Raw genomic sequence first — 24,272 nt, 5'->3', positions numbered from 1 at the left:
TAACTCCTCTAGTCTTCATGAGGACCTTATGAAGCAGGTTCTGTTATTATCTCTACTTCACCAATGAGAAATGGAGAATCTAAAAGAAATGTACCTAAGACCAATCAGCGAAGAGGAGACAGAACCAGAACTTCATCTCAGAATCCATGCTCTAACCACTGTGCAATAACGCTCAAGCAGCATTTGCTGAATGGATGAATCCAGGACTTAAATTCAAGTCTCCTGGCCTCAAGACCAGCACTTGCTCCACCATGTCAATACATTCCTCAGATATTTTAACTCCTTCATTACTCTCAGGTCACGTATTCTTCGCTAGATGGTAAAACTGTTAGTTGTACTTGCCCTTTATTTATTTTTTTAATTTGCCTGTTATAGATATGGGCCAGTTCTGCTGTATGTAGAAGTTATACCTGATCTGTTCTTCTGCGTTACTTCTAGTGATCCTCATCAATTATTTTCTGCAGAACTGGGGCACTTGCTGAAAGAGAGGAAGAGGAGGACTCTGCTGAAGAAGATGAGGAAGAAGACGACGACGAAGAAGAAAGTGAAGAAAGTGGGGGTGAGGACGAAGAAACAGAAGAGGAAGAGGAAGAGAAACAGGAAGGTGAATCTCAGCCAGAGGCCACGAGTGGAGAATACATTGCTCTTGGAGATTTTACGGCTCAGCAAGTGGGAGACCTAACATTTAAAGTAAGCAGAAACAAACCGGAAGCAAACCTAAGGATAAATTTGCATACCTAACAGAGCAAGAAGGCTACCTGTACATCTGGATTACAGAGTCCTGATACTCACTTTTTAAAGACTCAGTCTGTTTAAATAAAATAGGTGATAATTACCATTTACAAGCAGTAGTCGTAAAATTCTGTTATCAAAGTTACCTGCTAGTAAAATGGTAAGGAGAAAAAAAAGAGTAGATGTTCCTCTGGTTTTGAAAATACAAATAGTTTTAATGTTGATAATTCTGAGCTTAGGGGTAAATTCTAATTAAAACATTTTTACTTTTATTTTGCCTTAAGAAAGGGGAAATTCTCTGTATAATCAAAAAAAACTCTGATGGTTGGTGGATGGCTAAGAACACCAAAGGAAACGAAGGCCTTATTCCTAAAACCTACTTGGAGGTTAGTCTTTTTTGTTTATTCTTTCCTTTTTCTCCTTTAAGACTTTTTTTTTTTTCATTTATAACAAAACACTAAGTTGTATTCTTTGATCAATTGGCTAGTAAATGACTTAAGATATACAATTTGCTTCAATTTTAGAGGATTAGAGCATGAGAAAAATTTGGGGCTTCCCTGGTGACTCAGTGGTAAAAGAATCTGCCTGCCAATGCAGAAGACACGGGTTTGATCCTTGGGTTGGGAAGATTCCTTAAAGAAGGAAATGGCAACTCACTCCAGTGTCCTTGCCTGGGAAACCCCATGGACAGAGGAGCCTGGCGGGCTACAGTCCATGGGGTCACCAAGAGTCGGACATGACTTAGTGACTAAACAGTGATTATAGTGTTCTGCTCTCATGCAGGTGAGCTCTAGAATGTCGTCGCACGGTGAAGATGCTCTGTGGGTTCGTGTTGATCATAAAAATTAATAGACATTTATTTTTTGTTGTGAAAGAAAACTGCAGTTAACTTTGTCTTACCTTCCACAAATACATGATCCTTTACTAAGACGTGAACATAGTATATAAGCATGTTGATTGCCCAGTTCTTTCATATTTCATAATATGGCATGGTCATTTGCTGTCCAGTATATATAGATCAGTGCTGTTCAGTAGAAGTATAATGCAAACCACAAATGTAATTTAAAATTTTCTAGTAACCACGCTGAGACATCTTGTTTTTCCTCATACCACTTCTGACACTAGCTGTGTGAGGGGTTTTTTTGACACCAAATACATGTTGTTTTTCACACTGTTTCTTTGAAGCCGACCAGGTGTCCAACAGTGCAGTTCAATTCTAGCACTAACTCCTGGACTTAGCATAGACCCCACAAGATAAGGGCGCAGTCCCGCAAGACTGCCCCACTTTGGGGACTTCCCTGGTGGTCCAGCGGTTAAGAGTCAGCCTACCAATGCAGGGGATGCAGGTTCAAGCTAAGCCTCAACTTATATTTCAGTTATATATAACTTATATGTAAAGTATACCACAACTACTTAACCCACACTCATGAACCTGAAAACCGAACTTACTGAGTGTCCGTACTCTGCAACGAGAGAACCCACCAGTGAGAAGCCCACACACTGCAAGTAGAGATTAACCCCCGCTCACAATGAAGATACAGCACAGCCAAAATTCAGTCAATCAATGAATCAAGCAGTAAATAAAATTTAAAAAGCAATTTTAAAATTGCTTGGACAGAGGAGCCTGGCAGCCTCCTTCATGAGGTCGCAAAGAGTTAGACGCAACTGAGCAAAGCAGCAGCAGCAATCCATACCTAGAAGTGACATTCATGGGAGCTTGGGTTAACTTCCATTACGAGCTAAAGATCTCTGAAATCGTGTCCCAAATAAGGTAGACGCACATTTCTCTTGCGTGTGGAGAAAGTGTGGAGATGGGCAGTCAAGGCATGGCAAGGCCCTACCTCATATTTTACTTGGGGCTTCCCTGGTGGCCTAGTGGTAAAGAATCCCCCTGCCAATGCAGGAGACACAGGTTCGATCCCTGGGTCGGGAAGACTCCCTGGAGAAGGAAATGGCCACTCACTCTGTCCATGGGATTTTCTTACCTGGAAAATCCCATGGACAGAGGAGCTGGGTGGGCTACAGTCCATAGCGTAGCAAAACACTCTTGACATGACAGCGATTAAACAACAGCAAAAGCAATATTTTACTCTGTGGTTAGGTGCCATCAGCTCTCCCTAGGGTTGTCATCTCTTTAGGTTGGCAGCTATATCTTTTAACAATTCCAAGCAGAGAGAGAAGAAAAGTGAGGAAGAAGTCGAAAGGCAAGAGCTGCAGTCTTGTATAGAAGGTTTCCTGGAAGTTACACAAAAAGCTTCCAATTATATCTCCTGGACCAGCATTCAGTTTCTTGACAACACCTAGCTGTGAGGAGGGCTTGGAAAATGTAGTTTTCTTAGGTTGCGTGCGTGCTCAGTTATGTCCGAATCTTTGCAACTCCATGGACTGTAACTTATCAAGCTCCCCATCTGTGGGCTTTCCCAAGGCAAGGATACTGGAGTGGGTTGCCATTTCCTTCTCCAGGGGATCTTGCCTACCCAGGGATCGAACCCACGTCTCCCCTGCATTGGCAGGAGGATTCTTTACCACTGAGCCACCTGGGAAGCCCCTTTTAGCTTGATTCATTGCTATAATCAGGGACTCTTGGAAAAGAAGAACCTGCGTTGTGATCAGTTTGCACACAACCTTGTCCCATTATTCCCCTTAAATAAATTCCTAGATGCTCATTGCTGCTGAAAGGCATGAGCCTTGGTATTTTGGTCGAGTTTGCCATTTTGCAAATTAGGAGAGTTATTCTTACTTGGACTCCCGTGCCCAGCAGCTGAGAATGTTTGTCTGTCTGCACACTTGCCACTGATGGTTGGCACCAGTCTTTTGCCAAAGTGATGACCAAAAAAAGAGGGGCTCATTGTTGTTTTTTGCTTGCATTTATTGTATTGCTAGTGAGGTTGAGTGTCATTTCATTTGCTTTATTTATTTCTATTTCTATTTATTCTTTGAAAATTGCCTTTTTAACTCATTTTTCAAAGGGGTTTTTGAAAACTGTATTGCTATGGAAGAGTTTTTGTATTATCTTAATAATAAGGATATTAAGCCTTGGAAACTTGAGGCAGATATTGTCTTTGTTGACTTTCAACCAGATTTACTTTTAGGTAGTTAAATCTGTCAGTGTTCCATTTATGAGTTTTGGTTTTGCTATCATGAGTGGAAAGGATTCCCCCATCTCAAGATTATTTTCTTCTAACACTTCTGTAGTTCTTTTATTTATATCTTTTCTTCTTTTTTTACATTTGAGTCAGTTCCATCTGGCACTTATGTTGATTAAACTTGTTCTCTACCTTTATCCTTGTACTTTTTTTGAATAATGACATCGTTATTTGAGCTTTTATCCACTGATTTTTGATATGTCTGTCATATACTAAACCCCTACCTACACTCACATCTTTCTGAAAGTACATTTATTGGTTGATTTTCCCATTAGGTAAAAGGCACTTCATATTATTTTTCAGCCCTATAATAAAGAAGGAGGTCAAGAATCCGGTGAAGAAGGCAGTGAAGAAGATACAGAGGTAGGGGATGGAACAGTGGACGGAGCCGAAGTCAAGCAAAGGTAAGTTGGTGCGAGGGGACCTAAAAGTAGGTTCAGGAAATGTTGTATTTGTTCATCTTTACTGTTATAAATACTGGAAGAATTTCTTGAAATGGAGACAACTTATGGTCTGGGGGCTTTTCTCATCACCATCTGCTTAAAGGTCATCACAGCTTTACCTTTGTGGTTGCTTTTAGCAGGTGACATTATTCTTAGTTTCATGTAGGCAGTGTTAGATTGTCAGAAGGTACAATGATGTACCCTGTTCTTTGATTAATGAAGTTCTCTGATTGAGTGAACACGCATAAACTTGCCGAGCACTCACCTAGCTACCCTGTCTCCCTAGAACTGATTCTCACTGGAGTGCTGTACGGAAGGCCATCTCAGAGGTTGGTATCTCCTGTCTTATTAATAATGGGGCTTTCCTGTGGCTCAGTGGTAATCTGCCTGCAATGTAGGAGACATGTGTTCTATCCCTGGGTTGGGATGATCCTCTGGAGAAGGGCATGGCAACCCACTCCAGTATTCTTGCCTGGAGAATCCCGTGGATGGAGGAGCCTGGTGGGCTACAGTCCATAGGGTGATAAAGAGTCAGACACAACCGAGCGACTAACACTTGCCCTTTTCACTTCATCTTATTAATAATGTCTCATTTTGTTACCTAATAGTTCTGATTAGAGTTCAGATTCAAAACAACTTTAAATGAAAGCATTGGGTCTTAAGCGGGTACAGGGCCTGGAATGCACAGGACATTAAAACGTACCTCTGGTTTAGTAAGTCTGTACTCCGAGTCACATTTCCCATTAGGTCTTTTCTGTTCAGAAGAGTAGATTTGAGGGCTTGGAAATGTCTCACTTTGAGTCTGCTTGAATTTTCTGTCATTTGGGTAAAGACAATTGTTAAATTTTAGTTTTGTAACATGTAAAAATTCCAAAAAGCTCAAAAAAGTAAGAAACTACCCATAATCCTATCATTTAAAAAGTTACATAATGAAATGAAACTCCACTCCTTCCGTAAGTAATCACCACTAACCGTTTAGTAAATGCATCCTTTGTGGGATTTTTACCTCATTTATTGTTTATGGACATGGGTGCACGTGCACGTCTGTGTATGTTACACACACACATGCAAAGCCATTCAGTCTTCAGTGCACGTCGGTTCATGGTGTCAGCTCATCTGTGACATGGCACACTCCCTGGTGGGGCAGGACAGGCCGTTTTGACAGGGACCACACAGAAGCAGCCGGTCTAAAGTGCAGAGCTCGGTGCCTGGAGAGCTGCATGGGGCTTGGGAAAGGCCATCCTTGGGAAAGGCCAGGTATCAGCGATAGCATCTTCTCATAATTGGGGGCTAAACTGCTGTATTCTTCCATTAAAGTCTGGACATTTGTATTTTTGTTTGGGGAGTTGTAGTTGCTATAGTGATAAAGAGAGTATTCTAGAGGTGAGAAAACCTGAACAAAAGCAAGCAAGTTAATTTTGTTTTACTCTCTTCAGCAGATAAACACCGTCGACGTGCTGACCGCGATGGGAGCGATTCCTGCCGGGTTCAGGCCTTCCACGCTCTTCCAGCTCCTGGAGGAAGGTACCAGGTGCCCATCAGCCAGCATAGACTTTCAGTGAAGCCGTCATGGTTTACATCTAACTTTGCTGGCACAGCCAGAGAAGGTTGTTGATAAAGATGTTGGATCTCACGTCTCTTGGACGCTCATCTTGCCCCTCGTCTTGCCTGTGACAGGAGGAGGGAGCCCTGATCCTGTCAGACGCCAAGCCCACTTTCATTTATTTCGGGAGCAGGGCTCTCGGCTTCCACCCCTTTCCTGTGCTGCTGTCCCCTGCCCCGCCGGCTGGTTGCCTCATAGTAGTCCTAGCACCAGCCCCGCTCAGCCCTGTCACACGCCAGCTGAGGCCTCCCTTTCTCTGCTTTTCTTCACATCAAGACTTTTCCCAAGAGTTCTCTCTCCTCACTGTTTCTGTTTTCTTATTCGTTCTTGGATTGCCCTGTACTTGGCACCATTTGTTCATAAGCTCATTTTATTTTATTTTTAATATTTATTCATTTATTTGGCTGTACCATGTCTTAGTTGCAGCATACAGGATCTTTGATCTTCATTACAACATGCAAGATCTTTTTCGTTTCGACACGTGAGACGTTCAAGTAGCAGCATGCAGGGTCTAGTTCCCTGACCAGGGATTGAATGCAGACTCCCCGCATCGGGAGTTTGGAGTCTTAGCTCATTTTAAAGAGCAGCGATTTTGGAGAGAGGCTCACCTGGATTCTCTGAGTTGTTATCTATGTAGGGACTGCTTTGAGGCTCCTCTGTTGGGAGGCTCTTCTCAGCAACCCCTAAACACCCACCTCCTTCTCATGCTTCTGTCTCAGGATAAAACGCCACCTTCCCAGAGACACCTTCCTTGTAGGTTCTCCCGCTCTCGTCCATGTCAGCACCCTTTATAGGTCTAAGTCAGCTTATAATTATTTTATTTAGTCTTTTGTCTCCTTATTTTTCTTAATTATTTTCGCCCACTGAGCTGTAAGCTCATGGGGGCAGGGGATGTATTTCTCTGATTCTTGTTTGTGTTTCCAGTTCCTAGCAGATTTGTTGTTGTTGTTTGGCTACTAAGTCATGTCTGACTCTTTGCAACCCCCTGGACTACAGCATGCCAAGGCTCTCCTGTCCTTCACTATCTCCTGGAATTTGCTCAGATTTATTTCCATTGAGTCGGTGGGTAATGCTATCCAACCATCTCATCCTCTGTCACTCCCTCCTCTTGCCTTCAATCTTTCCCAGCATCAGGGTCTTTTTCAGTGAATCAGCTCTTCGTGTCAGTTGGCCAATGTACTGGGGATTCAGCTTCAGCATCAGTTCTTCCAATGAATATTCAGGGTTGATTTCCTTTAGGATGGACTGGTTTGATCTCCTTGCTGTTAAGGGACTCTCTGTGGAATAGATTTTGTAATAAGTATTCATGACTAAATTATGGAAAAACAGCATTAAAATACTTTTATGTAAAGAAGTAAAATTAATGATGATACACTTTTTCTAGAATGTCCAAAAAGTGGTTACATATTTTCTGCATTTTACAAAAATATTTGAATGGGTCATCTTCATTAGGGGGCATGTTACCAGCCTGAGAGTCTTTAAGGTCTTTCCTAAAGCTGCTTAAGATCAGCTCTTATGTGCTTCCATCTTTTCGTTTCCTCCTGTTGTTCTTATCTCTGTTGGTATGTCTGTCTTAGGAAGCAAGTTTCTAGCAAACAGTATGCATGGTATTTTCGACGTCTGTTTCCTAAGTGTGAACCGTAACATCATGGATTTGGGGTTTTGAATTTCGTTCATTCTTTGTAAGAATATAAAGGAAAAATTATTTTTGCAGGGAATCAATTCCGAGCAAGTTACTTCTTACAGCCAGAGCTCACACCTTCCCAACTGGCCTTCAGAGATCTGATGTGGGATGCAAAAACCGGCTCTGTAAGTATGGTTACTCTTTAAGGTGCTCAGAAAGTGAATTTGTCTCATAAGTCATACAAGCAGACCTTCCTCGTAACTGATTGTTCTTGCAGATCAGGTCAAGACCGAGCCGTGTCTCCTTGATTCTGACTCTCTGGAGCTGCAAGATGATTCCTCTTCCAGGGGTGAGCATCCAAGTTCTGAGCAGACACGTGCGCCTCTGTCTGTTTGACGGCAGTGAGGTGAGCTTGCTGGGGAGTCCAACTAGTTCCCGCCACATGCATTTTTTTAATTTAATTTTTTTTAAACACCAAAAACATTTTGTAGTGGAATATAGCTGATTAACAATGTTGTGATGGTTTCAGATGAACAGAGAAAGGACTCAGCCATGCATATACATGTACCCATTCTCCTCCAAACCCCCCTCCCTCCCAACCACCTATTAAACGCATGCTGCATAGGATCTGTCTGTCTCTTTCTCTCTCTCTCAATCTCTCTGTGTGTGTATAAGTATCTAGATAAAATAATGTATTGTGTTAGTGTTAGTCGCTCAGCTGTGTCTAACTCTTTGCGACTTCAGGGACTGTAGCCTGCCAGGCTCCTCTGTCCTTGGGATTTCCCAGGCAAGAATATTAGAGTGGGTTGCCATTGCTTTCTCCAGGGGATCTTCCCAACTCAGGAATCAGACCCAGGTCTCCTGCACTGTAGGTGGATTCTTTATCATCTGAGCTACCGGGGAAGCCCCAGATATTGTATGGTAGCATGCAAACAGCAAGGGTTCTGATGATACAGGTTTATTAACTCCAGACTCTCTCACTGGCTAAATGTATGACATTTATATATCACAGTTAGCTCGCGTGAGCCATAGGTTTTTCGCTTACAAAAAGGTACTGATGCCTGCCTCCTAGTACTATGTACACTTCAGGTTTTGAGTATAGAGTATTGCGTTTTAAAACGCTGATTCATTTATGGCTGTGCTGGGCCTTCGTTGCTGCGTGGGCTTTCTCTAGCTGTGGGAGCGGGGGCTGCTCTCCAGCTGCGGTGCGCAGGCTTCTCCTTGCAGCGGCTTCTCCTGTTGCAGAGCGTGGGCTCTAGAGCCCAAGGGCTCCGTGGTTGTGGCCCTCTGGCTCAGCTGCTCTGCAGCACGTAGAGTCTTCCTGCAGCAGGGATCAAAGTTGTGTCCCCTGTAGTGGCAGGTGGATTCTTAACCACTGGACCAGCAGGGAGGGCGAGCATTGCGTTTCTGACAGGTGTACACACCTGTGTAACCGACATTCCCGTCAACCTGCGGGGCACGGCCATCACCTGGCAGAGTTGCCTTGCGTCCTTTTCCACCCCTTCCTCTCTCATTCCTAAGAGAGTATTTTCCACCCACTACCAACCAAAGAATTTGAATGACTCTTAGTTAATTGATTTGTTTAGGAGATACAGCTAAAACAGTGCTGAGATGGAAATTTATGACTGAATATACTAGGCAAGAAGAAAGATTTTAAATCAGTGATCTAAGCTGGAACTCAAGAGTCTAGAAAAGAAGAGTGAGTGAAACCTGAAGAAAGTAGAATGGAGGAGCTAGTAAAGAGAAGAAACGAATGAAATAGAAAGCAAAAGAGAAAGTCAGAAAAGGCAAAGTTTATTCTTTAACAAGATTAATAAAATTGAGAGATGCCTAGTGAGACTGATCAAGACGTTTTAGAAAGAGAGACTTCCCTGGTGGGCCATTGGTTAAGGCTTCACCTTCCAATGTGGGGGGGCAGAGGTTTGATCTCTAGTTGGGGAGCCAGGATCCCACATGCCTTAGTGGGGCCAAAAATAAGTAAAATAATTTTAAAAAATAAATTTTAAAAAGAGAGAAAGAAAGAAAACAAATGATTGTTGCCAAAACTCAGCCTCTGTTCACTAGTGCCCAACAGAAACATGGAGACAGAGTTTTGGGTGAAGTAGAAAAGAGTAGCTTTTATTGCTTTGCAAGGCAAAGGGCTCCACAGCTGGTGAAGGCCCTCAGAACTGTGTGTCCCACCCTGGAGGTGAGGTGGTGAGGAGGGGCAGTGAGAAGTCTTACAGTGTTAAAGGAGCACGGCGTGGCCAGCTCATGGGCTGCAGCCCGCCAGACCCTTCTGTCCATGGGATTCTCCAGGCAAGAACACTGAAGCAGGTTGCCATGCCCTCCTCCAGGGGATCTTACCCACCCAGGGATCAGACCCATGTCCCTTGTGTCTCCTGCATTGGCAAGTGGGTTCTTTACCACCAGTGCTACCTGGGAAGCCTGAAAGAAGAGAAGGGCGATATTATAAATAATTTCAGGGCAATAGATTTGATAAAATCACTAAACAGAGGAATTCTTCAAAAACCACGACTTAATGAAACTGGCCTAAGAAGAACTAGAACAATTTGAATAACCCCTGTTAAAGATATTAAACCTGAAATGAAAGCTGTTCCAGTTGAGGAAGCTCCAGAACCCAGATGGTTTCACTGGTGGTTTCCGCTGAACATTTAAGGAAGAAATAATACCACTAGTACACAAACCCTTCCAGAGAACAGATGAAGAGGGAATGCTTCCCGTCGTGTTTCAGGAGGCCAGGAAAAACATGCTACCAAAATAAGACAGCACATTACAAAAGAGAAAAATTACAAGACCAGTACTCCTCACGAATATAATGAACTAAAATCCTAAACAAAATGTGAGTGAATTGAACCTGATTGATGATTATCCAGCTCAAATCTATACTACTGTTAACTTACCTGCTCCTCTGTTGACATTGGTTAGCACTGTTAGCACGCAGCTCTCCCTTGAAGTACAGGCGCATGTGTGTCCTCAGTCATGTGAGACTCTTAGCGACCCCAAGGACTGTACCTGCCAGGCTTTTCTGTCCATGGGATTTTCCAGGCAAGAATACTGGAATGGCTCCCCTACTCCAGGGGAGCTCCCCAGCCCAGGGATCGAACATGTGTCTCTTGCACCTCCTGCAATGGCAGGAGGATTCCTAACCACTGCACCACCTGGGAACATAAAAAAGGACAATGTATCATGATTAATTGGGATTATTCCAGGAATTCAAAGGTACCCTCCTGTGTAGCCAAGAATAGATCATTGTAATTTGCCATATTAACATAACTAAAGAAGAAAAAAAAATGTGATCATTCAATAGACGCGGAAAAAGCATTTGACAAACATTAACACCCATTTACGATTCTTTAAAAAGTTCTCATCAAATTAAGAACAGAAGGGAACTTCACGTTGGTAAAGGGCAACAATTCAGTTCAGTTGCTCAGTTGTGTCCGACTCTTTGCGACCCCATGGACTGCAGCACACCAGGCCTCCCTTTTCATCACCAATTCCCAGAGCTTCCTCAAACTCATGTCCATTGAGTCAGTGGTGCCATCCAACCATCTTATCCTCTGTCGTCCCCTTATCCTCCCACCTTCAATCTTTCCCAGCATCAAGGTCTTTTCAAATGACTCAGTTCTTCACATCAGGTGGCCAAAGTATTGGAGTTTCAGCTTCAACATCACTCCTGTCAATGAATATTCAGGACTGATTTCCTTTAGAATGGACTGGTTGGATCTCCTTGCAGTCCAAGGGACTCTCAAGAGTCTTCTCCAACACCACAGTTCAAAAGCATCAATTCTTTGGCACTAAGCCTTCTTTATAATCCAAATCTCACATCCATACATGACTACTGGAAAAACCATAACCTTGACTAGACGGACCTTTGTTGGCAAAGTAATGTCTCTGCTTTTTAATATGCTGTCTAGCTTTGTCATAGCTTTTATTCGAAGGAGCAAGGGTCTTTTAATTTCATAGCTACAGTCACCATCTGCAGTGATTTTGGAGCCCAAGAAAATAAGGTGTCTCATGTTTCCACTGTTTCCCAATCTACTGGCCATGAAGTGATGGGACCAGATGCCATGATCTTCGTTTTCTGAATGTTGAGCTTTAAGCCAACTTTTTCACTGTCCTCTTTAACTTTCATCAAGATGTTCTTTAGTTCTTCTTCATTTTCTGCCATAAGAGTGGTGTCATCTGCGTATCTGAGGTTATTGATATTTCTCCTGGTAGTCTTGATTCCAGCTTGTGCTTCTTCCAGTCCAGCGTTTCTCATGATGTACTCTGCATGTAAGTTAAATAAGCAGGGTGACAATATACAGCATTTCCAAATACAGATTTGGAACCAGTCTGTTGTTCTATGTCCAGTTCTAACTGTTGCTTTTTGACCTGCATACAGATTTTTCAGGAGGCAGGTCAGGTGGTCTGGTATTCCCATCTCTTTAAGAATTTTCCACAGTTTGTTGTCCACACAATCACAGGCTTTGACATAGTCAATAAAGCAGAAGTAAATATTTTTCTGGAACTCTCTTGCTTTTTCCATGATCCAACAGATGTTGGCAATTTGATTTCTGGCTCCTCTGCCTTTTCTAAATCCAGCTTGAATACGTGGAAATTCACGGTTCATGTCCTGTTGAAGCCTGGCTTGGAGAATTTTGAGCATTACTTTGCTAGCGTGTGAAATGAGTGCAATTGTGTGATAGTTTGAACATTCTTTGGCATTGCCTTTCTTTGGGATTGGAATGAAAACTGACCTTTTCCAGTCCTGCAGCCACTGCTGAGTTTTCCAAATGTGTTGGCATATTGAGTGCAACACTTTCACAGCATCATCTTTTAGATTTGAAATAGCTCAACTGGAATTCCATCTCCTCCACTAGCTTTGTTTACAGTGATGCTTCCTAAGGCCACTTAACATTGCATTCCAGGATGTCTGGTTCTAGTTGAGTGATCACACCATTATGGTTATCTGGGTCATAAAGATTTTTTTTTTATAGTTCTCCTGTGTATTCTTGCCACCTCTTCTTAATATCTTCTGCTTCTGTTAGGTCCATACCATTTCTGACCTTTATTGAGCCCATCTTTGCATGAAATGTTCCCTTGTTATCTCTAATTTTCTTGAAGAGATCTCTAGTCTTTCCCATTCTATTGTTTTCCTCTATTGCTTTGCATTGATCACTGAGGAAGGCTTTCTCATCTCTCTTTGCTATTCTTTGGAACTTTGCATTCAAATGGGTGTATCTTTCCTTTTCTCCTTTGTATTTCATTTCTTTTCTTTTCTCAGCTATTTGTAATGCCTCCTGAGACAACCATTTTGCCTTTTTGCATTTCTTCTTCTTGGGGATGGTCTTGATCCCTGCCTCCTGTACAGTGTCACGAACCTCATTCCATAGTTCTTCAGTCACTCTGTCTATCAGATCTAATCCCTTGAATCTGTCACTTCCACTGTATAATCATAAGGGATTTGATTTAGGTCATACCTGAATGGCCTAGTGGTTTTTCCTACTTTCTTCAATTTAATTCTGAATTTGGCAATAAGGAGTTCATGATATAAGCCGCAGTCAGCTCCTGGTCTTGTTTTTGCTGACTGTATAGAGCTTCTCCATCTTCAGCTGCAAAGAATATAATCAATCTGATTTCGGTGTTGACCACCTGGTGATGTCCATGTGTAGAGATTTTTCTTGTGTTGTTGGAAGAGGGTGTTTGCTATGACCAGTGCGTTCTCTTGGCAAAACTCTATTAGCCTTTGCCCTGCTTCATTCTGTTCTCTAAGGCCAAATTTGCCTGTTACTCCAGGTGTTTCTTGACTTCCTACTTTTGCATTCCAGTCCCCTATAATGAAAAGGATATCTTGTTTGGGTGTTAGTTCTAAAAGGTCTTGTAGGTCTTCATAGAACTGTTCAACTTCAGTTTCTTCAGCGTTACTGGTTGGGGCATAGACTTGGATTACTGTGATATTGAATGGTTTGCCTTGGAAACGAACAAATATCATTCTGTTATTTTTGAGATTGCATCCAAGTACTGCATTTTGGACTCTTTTCTTGACTATGGGGACTACTCCATTTCTTCTAAGGGATTCTTGCCCACAGTAGTAGATATAAAGGTCATGCGAGTTGAAGGGCAACAAGAGAAAACTAAAGCAAAGCTAGTATCATCATACTTAATGTAAAGTACTGAACACTATCCACTACGGTCAGTAACGATTCAAAGATACCCAAGAAATAAGAAGATAGCTTAGGTTTTTTTTTTTTTTTTTTAATTGACAAAAGACTTGAGCAGGCACTTAAAAAAAGAAAATATGACAGGCCAACAGGCATATAAAAAGATACTGAGCACATAATGAGTCATCTGTGAAATGCAAATGAAAACCAGAGTGAAAGAGATCCAACTATAGACTAAAAGACCACCCTAAACATAATAATACAGGCAGGTTAAAAGTTGAAGAGTAGAGAAAGATACACCATTCAAAAGATATTAATATCAGACAAAGTATACTTCGGAACAAGGAACATTATTGGGAATAAAGGGGTACATTACACGATAGGATGGACCATTCAGCAAGAAGATGTAACAGTCCTCAATGTGTATACACCCAGCATCAGAGCATCAGAGCTTCAAAAGACATGCAGTAGAAATGGATCGAACTGAAGGGAGAAATGGGCAAAGCCATACTTATAATTACAGACTTTAATACTTCTCTCTACAATACTGTAGAACAGAGAAAAGATTAGTAAGATTATGAAAGAACAGAATAACACCGTGAACAAACTGGATCTAATTAACATTTGTAAAACACTTCACCCCCCACTTGCATTCTTTTTAGTGAATGTGGAACATTCACCAAAACAGTTGGTCCTGAACAGATTTTGAAATCGTGCAGTGTAGGGTTTTGATCACATGGAATTGAATTAGAAACCAAAACCAGAAAGAGAACAGGAAAAAAATCCTTGGAAATTATGCAACTGATTTCTAAATAATCAATGAGTTAAGAAAAGCATTGCTTAGAGGGAAGTTTGTCACACTAGAAAAGAATTCTCACTTCCATAATCTAAACTCTCGAGGGGGTGAGGCTTGCCATGAGATCTGAGGGGTGAATAGACCATAAGGAGACGGCAGTGTGTTCCTGACTGAACAGGAGCACAGGCAGGGCCTTGAGAGGAAAGGTGTGGGGAGGGGCACGGGCGTGGCTGAGCAGAGGAAGTGCAGGGTGGGGCGAGGTGGGGCACGCTGTGTAAGAGCTTATTGTAAGCCGCAAGCTTTTGTCTTTGTCCTAAAAACAGGAAAGAGAGTGACATGACTTAGATGTACATCTGAGGGTGATTTCTGGCTACCCACTGGAGATGGATTGGAGGGGTGGTCAGAGGGACCCCAGTAGACCATTTGGAAGCTGTGTCACGATGTGGTGGTCAAAAGGCAGCAAGTGTCCACGCCTCCAAGAAAATGAAATCTGAAATCTGGAGCCATTCCGCCTGGAATTAAACCCAGGCTCCACCAGCTGAATGTGGGATGCCGACCAAATGACCCTACCTTGCTCTCTCTGGTGTACCTTCCTTAGGGTCAATGTGAAGACTAGGTAAGTTAGTATAAGTAAAGCACTTAAAGCTAGACATCCTGGAGCGTGAAGTTAAGTGCTAAGCTAGTGGAAGGTGATGAAATTCCAGCTGAGCCATTTCAAATCCTAAAAGATGATGCTGTTAAAGTGTTGCACTCAGTATGCCAGCACATTTGGAAAACTCAGCAGTGGCCACAGGACTGGAAAAGGTCAGTTTTCATTCCATTCCCAAAGAAGGGCAACGCTGAAGAATGTTCAGACTACCGCAGAATTGTGCTCATTTCATGTGCTAGCAAGGTTATGCTCAAAGTCCTTCAAGGTAGGCTTCAGCAGTACATGAATCAAGAACTTCCAGATGTACAAGCTGGACTTAGAGAAGGCAGAGGAACCACAGATCAAATTTCCAACATTCATTGGATCATAGAGAAAGCAAGGGAATTCCAGAAAAACATCTGCTTCATTGACTATGCTAAAGCCTTTGATTGTGTGGATCACAACAAACTGTGGAAAATTGTTAAAGAGATGGGAGTACCAGACCACCTTACCTCTCCTGAGAATCCTGTGTGCGGTCAACAAGCAACAGTTAGAACCAGACATGGAACAGCAGACTGGTTCCAAATTGGGAAAGGAGTATGTCCAGGTTGTATATTGTCACCCTGCTTATTTAACTTATATGCAGAGTACATCATGAGAAAGGCTGGGCTGGTCGACTAACAGGTTGGAATCAAGATTGCCAGGAGAAATATCAACAACCTCAGATATACACATGATACCACTCTAAAGGTAGAAAGTGAAGAGGAGCTAAAGAACTCTTGATGGAGGTGAAAGAGGAGGGTGAAAAAGCTGGCTTAAAACTCAGCATTTAAACAACTAAGATCATGGCATCTGGTCCCCTCATTTCATGGCAAGTAGAAGGAGAAAAAGTGGAAGCAGTGGCAGATCTCATTTTCTTGGGCTCCAAAATCACTGCAGACAGTGACTGCAGTCATGAAATTAAGACGCTTGCTCCTTGGAAGAAAGCCTATGACAAACCTAGATAGCATATTGAAAAACAGAGGCATCACTTTGCTGATAAAGGTCTGTTTAGTCAAAGCTATGGTTTTTCCAGTAGTCGTGTATGGATGTGAGAGTTGGACTATAAAGAAAGCTGAGCACCAAAGAACTGATGCTTTTGAACTGTGGTGTTGGAGAAGACTGTTGAGAGTCCCTTGGACTGCAAGGAGATCCAACCAGTCCATCCTAAAGGACATCAGTCCTGGGTGTTCATTGGAGGGACTGATGCTGAGGCTCCAATACTTTGGCCACCTAGTGCAAAGAGCCGACTCATTGGAAAAAACGTGATGCTGGGAAAGATTGAAGGCAAAAGAAGGGGACGGCAGAGGATGAGATGGTTAGATAGCATCACCGACTCGATGGACATGAATCTGAGCAAACTCTGGGAGATAGTGATGGACAGGGAAGGCTGGCGTGCTGCAGACCATGGGGTCGCAAAGAGTGACTGAACAACACAACAACAAAGCACTTACACCAATCCACGCAACATCGTGAGATCACCAGAGGAGGGAGATGACAGCGACTTGATGAGAGACGTGGAGACGAGGGCTGTGGCTTGAGGGACATTCAGGAGGCTTGGTGGGTCATGGGCTGAGTGTGGGGCGTGTGGGAGCATGGGGCGTCAGGCGTGAAGCTGGATCTCTGACTCCCACGTCTGGGTGGATGGCGGGGACCTGCCCTGAGGCAGAGAGCACTGATAGCAGCCCAGGTGTGGAGGAGTTCTTGGGTTTATCTTGGTCCCCGCTGAGTATACTTATTTTAAAAAAAATAACTTTTAAATTTTGTGTTGGGGTATAGCCAATTAACACACAATGCTGTGAATAGTTTTAGGTGAACAGCGAAAGGACTCAGCCATACACAGACATGCGTCCATTCTCCCCCAGACCCCCTTCCCATCCGGGCTGCCGTATGACACTGAGCAGAGCTCCCTGTGCTGTACAGCAGGTCCTTGTCGGTGACCCATTCTAAACACAGCAGTGTGCACACGTCCATTCCAAGCTCCCTAACTATCCCCTCCCCCGCCCTTCCCCCCAGCAGCCATAGCTCGTTCTCGAAGTCTGTGGGTCTGTTTCTGTTTTGTAAGTTCATTTGTGTGAGTCTTTTCAGATCCCACATAGGATGGATGGCATACAACGTTTCTCCTCCTGTCTGACTCACTTCACTCAGTGTGACACTCTGTAGGTCCTTCGTGCTGTGGCAAATGGCATTATTTCACTCTTTTATGATGGTTGAGTAATATTCTGTTTTCTATATGTATCACATCTTCTTTATCCATTCCTCTGTTGGTGGGGCTTTCCCTGTGGCTCACCGGTAAATAATCTGCCCGCAATACAGGAAATGCAGGAGGACTGGGTTCAATCCCTGGGTTGGGAAGATCCCCTGGAGGAGGGCATGGCCACCCACTCCAGTATTCTTGCCAGGAAATCCCATGGACAGAGGAGCCTGGTGGGCCCCAGTCCACGGGGCTGCAGAGTCAGACACAAGCACACACACCGCAGCTAAGAGTATACCTCTCTCTCACAGCACGAGGGAACCGCACAAAACCACTGCCATGAGGAACCACTAGGTGGCACCAGTGTTCAAGAAGAGATGAACCGCCTTCTACCATCTGGTTCCATACTTTTTGCTCTCTCGCTGTTCTTATACATGACAACATAAAATAAAGATTGGAATTTTATTTTGACTAATATATCAAAATCATAGAAGTTATTTTATATAAAAATAATAGAGGTTAGTTTATGAAGCAAATTTATGTCAAATTTTCCAAATCATGGAGTTATAGAACGTATTTAATAGTTACATGCTCATTCTATTTATTTGGGCTTCCCTGGCAGCTGGTAAAGAATTTGCCTCCAATGTGGGAGACCCAGATTTGATCCCTGAGTTGGGAAGATCCCCTGGGGAAGGGAATGGCTACTCACTTCAGTATTCTTGCCTGGAGAATCTATTTACTTAAGAATACTTTAGTAAATTTAAGCCAAATCACAAACAGAAAGCATTATTACTAAAACTGATTAATAAGACACTGCTTCCAATAATGACTGAATAAGCTCCTCTTCAAATCACTAACGCAGTGGTAACAGCTGTAAATTTTGGGCAATATACAAAAAGCCACTCCCTCAAGTCCCTGACAAGCATCCCAAAGCAGGTGGATCCTGGAGGGAAATCTTACCTCTGGAGTCTGCTGTTTTATTTTTTCCCTTCCTTCCCTCTATTTTTCATTCCTCTATTTTCTTTTTTCTGTCTTCCTGTGTGTTACTTAAAACATTTTTTTAAGAACTCCATTCTGAAGTGCCTGCCGTGTTATTGAGTGGCTCTCTTTGTACAGCTTTTTCAGTAGTTGAAATACTGAAAATAAAATAAGTAGGTATTATTTTATACATGCATAACTTTCCCCCAGTCTGCTTGTCAACATCCCAGTTCAAGTGATCAGTAGAAACTTTAATCCTCTCACTGCTTTGTAATTATCTTAAGAATTTCCTCTGCATACATTGAGAACCACATCACACAGTGTGATAATTTTGCCTCAACCATTAAGCTTTTCTCCAGTTACAGAGAGCAGGGGCTACTCTAGTTGCCGTGTGTGGGCTTCTCATCACAGTGGCTTCTCATTGCAGAGCACAGACTCTCGGCTGCGGGGGCCTCAGCAGTTTCCGCACGTGGGCTCAGTAGTCTCAGCCCCCGGCCTCTAAAGCTCGGGCTTGGTAGTTGTGACACATGGGCTTAGTCACTCCAGGGCATGTGGGATCTTCCGGGATCAGGGATTGAACCCACGTCTCCTGCATCGGCAGGCAGATTCTTTACTACTGAGCCACTAGGGAAGCCCTACCCTTGTTTTTACTCTTTCCATTGTTCTTTCTTCCTTCCTTCCTGATATTCAGAGATTTCTTCTTTTATCGTGTTCTTTTCTATTTAGAGAACTTCCTTTAACCATTCTTTTAGGGTAGGTCTGCTGGCTATAGATTCTCTTAGTTTTTCTTTATCTGAGAGTGCCTGCTTTCCCTTTATTCATGGTGGATATTTTCACTAGATATAGAACTCTGGGTTGGCAGTTCTTTTCTTTAAGCACTTAAAAAATATTGTTCCGCTTCACTGGAATTGGTTTTACCCTAGGGGTGAATCTAGGTGGTTCCTCTCTCACTGCTTTAAGGATATTGTGTTTATTTTTAGAAGTTTGTATACTTTGTCATGGGTTTCTTGGATTTTATGTTGTTTAGGGTTTTTTCAGCTTCTTAAACTGTAGGCTTATGTCTTTTGCCAGATTTGGGGATTTTTCAGCCATTATTTTCTCAAATACTTTTCCAACTCTAAACTCCCTTCCCTTCTGGGACTCAGATAGCATGAACATTAGATCTTTTGTTATAATCTCATAGGTTCCTGAGGCTGTGACCATCATCTTTCCATCTATTCAGTTGTTCAGACTGTGTAGTTTCTGTTTGCCTGTCTTCAAGCTCACTGATTCTTTTCTCTCTTTTCTGTTCTGTGGTTGAGTCTATTCAGTGACTTGTGTAGGTGTGTGTATGTGTCTGTTTTCAAACTTGGGGTTCTCTGGTGGCTCAGATGGTTAAGAATCTACCTGCAATACAGGAGAGCCAGGTTGAATCCCTGGGTCAGGAAGATCCCCTGGAGAAGGAAATGGCAACGCAGTCCAGTATTCTTGTCTGGGAAATCCCGTGGACGGAGGAGCCTGGCTGGCTGAGTGACTAACACCTTCACTTTCATTGTATTTTTCAGTTCTAGAATTTCCATTAGGGTCCTGTTTCTTTTTCTTTTTTTGTTAAAATTTCCTTATTTCTTTCTTGAAACCCCATATTTCTTTCTGTTTTTTTTTTTTTAATTTATTTTAAGCATCTCCATAGTTGTTTATTGAAGCATTTTTAGATGACTGCTTTAAAATGCTTTTCAAATAATTCCAACATCAGTCATCTTCGTGTTGGGATCTTTTTTTTTTTTAACTTTTAACTTTATATTGGAATACAGCTGATTAACCATGTTGTGATGGTTTCAGGTGGACAGCAGAGGGACTCAGCCATACATACACAGGTATCCATTCTCCCCCAAACGCCCCTCCCATGCAGGCTGCCGCAAGACATTGAGCAGAGTTAGTGTTGTTATCTTTTGATTCTTTTCTCACTTAAGTTGCGATTTTCCTGGTATTTGGTATAATGAATGATTTTTTCTTTAAAAATGGTATCCTAGACATCTGAGAGCTGGGAGTCTGGATCTTGATAAGCTTTGCTCCTACTGTGGCACACACATTGGCGCCGTTCCTGCCAGGCGAGAGCGAGCCCGCCTCCTGGCCTCTGCACACACCTCTGGGGAAAGGCGTGTCTCCTTGCACTGGGACCCTGATGAGGCTCAGGCTCCTCTGTAGGCCCCCAGTGACAGCACTTGCCGTGTCATTCCTTAGGGCCTATGGTCCCTAGCCAGCCCACGTTCCTTTCCCCACTCTGGACATTACAAGACGATAAAAATAAGGTTTCCGAATTTCATTATATTAAATTTTCCATCAAAAAGAGAACTGTGAACAAATAATGAACTCTATGCTATGCATGTTAACATATTTAGAGAAAAATTTACTTATGTCTGCAAGTTTGTCGTGTATCAAAAAATAAGATGAACTGATGGATGGCTAGATGGGATATGTGATAAAGCAAGTGAAGTAAAATGTTGATGGCAGAATCTAGGTGATAAGCTTAGGGTGTGCTGTAAGTTTCTTTTAACTTGTCTGGTATATTTGACACATTTTATAATCAACCATCGTTGTATGTTTCATCCTTAAAGAGTGATGGAAAAGCCTTAAGAACTCAGTAAGAAATAATACATCAACAAACTATATACCTATTTTGCCAATAATAAGAGAAATAGAAAACAAATCTAAATCTCACATTTAGACTCTTATCTTTGAACATTATAATCTTCCAATTTGCTTATTCTTTTTCATTTTACATGTATTTTACACTACAATCTGACTTTTATTGAAATTAGCAATATTTGTTAAATTAGGAACTATTTCAAATGTATAAAAACATGCAGAAAAAAAAATAATAGCCATCCATGGCCTTGTCACCTGGTTCTTTTGAAGCCTCTCAGTTTGCAGTATGTAAATTTCTAGGCTTCCTACTTAGCTGTAGATTATTCTCATAAATCTAAAATCACTCTGTATTTCTATATTCCTCCTTAACACACCAAGATACTCACATGTAACTCCCCACTGCCCCCATCTTGTTATCATTGCACATAAAATGCTCCTGGGGGCCATATTTCTTGAAAGGTCAGTTATACCTAAGATTTCTCCTAATTTTCTGGTTAATCTCTCTCAGATATTAAGTATTTCACTTAGTACAGTTTATTATTAGTGCAGAAATCTGAGTCTGAATTCACTTGCCAGCTCTTTTGTTGTTTTATAAGTGCTATAACACTTGGCTTTGTTAATCACTGTTCCCCTACCCCCGAGCACACTTCTTACCCTCCTCCTCAGCTTTTACTTTGCGGTGCTCATCAGCGCCAGGCAGATTTGTTCACTTTTTGTGAGTCTGTTTGGTTATTCTCTTGCCAATTCCATGAACAAGGGATATTTGTCTGTTGTGTTCACTGCTGTGTATTTCCAGTGCCTAGAACAGTACTGGTTTACAAAAATATCTCAATTGTATGTTACATGAACAAACAAATGGGTATTTCAGAGGGATAATGAAGTGCCCAAGGATTATAGCGAAGCTTGGAGCAGACAGGGGACCGCTCACAAGGCTGCTTATATATGTTTATGTATAAGGATATGTTTGAAATAGCACTATTAACGTAATGAGGCGTGTAGAGGATCAGTATGATTTACTGTTGGCTTAGTTCATTCAGCTGTTAAAGAATCTGCCTGCAATGCAGGAGACCCCGGTTCAATTCCTGGGTCGGGAGGATCCGCTGGAGAACGGATAGGCTACCCACTCTAGTATTCTCGGGCCTCCCTGGTGGCTCAGATGGTGAAGAAGCTGCCTGCAGTGAGGGAGACCTGGGTTTGATCCCTGGGTTGGGAAGATCCCCTGGAGAAGGGAACGGCTACCCTCTCCAGTATTCTGGCCTGGAGAATTCCGTGGACTGTATGGTCCATGGGGTCGCAAAGAGTCAGACGTGACTGAGCGACTTTCACTTTCACTTTAGTTTGTTCCTCAAGGGCTTCCCTGGTGGCTCAGACAGTAAAGAATCCGCCTGCAATATAGGAGACGTGGGTTCCATCCCTGGGTCAGGAAGATCCCCTGGAGAAGGAAACGGTAACCCACTCCAGTGTTCTTGCCTGAAGAATCCCATGGATAGAGGAGCCTCCTGGGCTACAGTCCATGGGGTTGCGAAGAGTCAGACATGACTGAGTGACTAACACAAGTTTGCTCCTCAGGGAAGCCCTGCCAGGCTCACCTTCTCCCATCCTTCTCCCCTGTTTCCCTCCATTGGGCCCCTGCCCCACCCAGTCACCCAGCTCTTCAGCCCAACATATTCCTTTTCGTGAAGATGCGGGATGGTCTCAGCGATGGGACACTTAGGGCACAGCCCATGGGGCCACACTTCAGCTTGCCGGTTACCCAAGGCCCCGTGGACCCACCCACACCCCATCCCATTCCAAGAGCATTCACATGTTCCCTTTTGTTAATCATTTTAAAAGTTATGTATGTAGTTGATGTAAAAAGAAAAAAAAGAAATACAGAACCGCCCAAAGAAGAAAGATACCCTCTTTCCCTCTGATCCGCTGTTCACTGTTTGGAGCATGGAGGTGCTGATGTTCCAACAGTGATTCCAAATGGGAAAATCTCATTTCAGGTTCTGAGCAACATTCACACAGTCAGGGCCACGTGGCAACCTAAGAAGCCCAAAACATGGACCTTTTCTCCCCAGGTAAGGCATCTGCTGAGTGAATTGAGTGAAACATGAGTTTATTTTACCCATTAAGTATTATGCAATTAGTTTCTAAGGTAAGATTATCAAAATGTATTTGGTAATACACTTTGGTGTATTTGGTGTTGCTGGAGAAGACTCTTAAGAGTCCCTTGTTCAGCAAGGAGATCAAACCAGTCAATCCTAAAGGAAATCAACCCTGAATATTCACTGGAAGGACTGATGCTGAAATTGAAGCTCTAGTGCTTTAGCCACCTGATGCAAAGAGCTGACTCTTTGGAAAAGACCCTGATGCTGAGGGCAGGAGGAAAAGGAGGTGACAGAGGATAAGATGGTTGCATGGCATCACTGACTTAATGGACATGAGTTTGAGCAAACTCCGGGAGATAGTGAAGGACAGGGAAGCCTGGCGTGCTGCCTTTCATGGGGTTGCAAAGAGTAGGACACAACTGAGTGACTGAACAGGAACAACAAATTCCTGAAATAACGTATTTTTATCTAACACAGACTATATGGTGCCAGGTTTGAACCTTTACATTATTTAATGTTCTCTGAGAACTTTAATAAAAATCACTCGTTTCTGCTTCACCAAAGTTACCATGCCTATGAATCATCTCATTCAATGAATCACAAGGTTCAATTTTAGAAAGTTCTGTCTGATGGAAAATGAAAACAAAAAGAGAAACCTTAAAAGAGACTCTTAGCATCTCTTAAGAAGTGGTGTTTTTTTTTTTGTTTTTTTTTTAATGCGGTCTCCAGCTGTGCTCAGGAGAGCTGTGCTTTCTTCAGATAAACTCATGGGTGACAGCTAGGGAACCGATCATCCCTTGACATCCAGGGACTGTCAAGATTGAGACAAACAAAGACAGGAATGAGGTTAAGTGGCTTCAAGCCACTGAGTCAGTGTCGTATAGATGCCGGGGAGATGAAGATGTCTTTCCTTTAATAACATTACTTGTCTATAGTTCTGTTTACTTTTTCCACCTCCAGTTTCATTGCCTCCTTCCCACGGTTCACTCCCTTGTGTCACTGACCCCAGGAACCCTTCATTAAACTTTTCCTGTTGCATCAAGAGATCTCACAGCAAGGTAGAGGCTCACCATGTGGGCACAGCACGGGGAGGAGCCCGGCCACCTCGCCTGTGGGCTGCACAGGTCCACACTTGTCCACAGCACCACCCCTCCAAGTCCAGTGTGATCTTTTTTTTTTTAATGTGAACCATTTTTAAAGTCTTTATTGAATTTGTGACAACATT

The 24,272-nt window shown here is 42.7% G+C and overlaps 1 protein-coding gene across 12 annotated transcripts in view; it reads left to right on the top strand.

Moving 5' to 3' along the window:
- NPHP1 (nephrocystin 1) overlaps positions 1-24,272 on the top strand; it is a 64,573-nt gene that overhangs the window by 17,498 nt on the left and 22,803 nt on the right. For 4 of the 12 annotated variants that reach the window (XR_015137434.1, XM_086328282.1, XM_086328274.1 and 1 more), the window contains 8 exons: positions 465-690; positions 1,017-1,118; positions 4,182-4,282; positions 4,608-4,650; positions 5,758-5,845; positions 7,639-7,733; positions 7,826-7,954; positions 22,943-23,017. Coding sequence is in view for 9 of the 12 variants with exons in the window: in XM_086328274.1 (XP_086184400.1) it covers positions 465-690; positions 1,017-1,118; positions 4,182-4,282; positions 4,608-4,650; positions 5,758-5,845; positions 7,639-7,733; positions 7,826-7,954; positions 22,943-23,017 (859 nt within the window). In the remaining 3 variants the exon portion in view is untranslated. The remainder of the gene's footprint in view (positions 1-464; positions 691-1,016; positions 1,119-4,181; positions 4,283-4,607; positions 4,651-5,757; positions 5,846-7,638; positions 7,734-7,825; positions 7,955-22,942; positions 23,018-24,272) is intronic. The other 8 variants (XR_015137435.1, XM_086328275.1, XM_086328279.1 and 5 more) reach the window with 3 other exon arrangements.

The sequence above is a fragment of the Bos grunniens genome, chromosome 11, assembly GCF_055505025.1.
Source record: "Bos grunniens cultivar Pamir isolate PY7600 chromosome 11, Bosgru_T2T1.0, whole genome shotgun sequence".
NCBI lineage: Eukaryota > Metazoa > Chordata > Mammalia > Artiodactyla > Bovidae > Bos > Bos grunniens.
The sequence above is the reverse complement of the archived record's forward strand: the minus strand, read 5'-3'. Positions and strand labels throughout refer to the sequence as shown.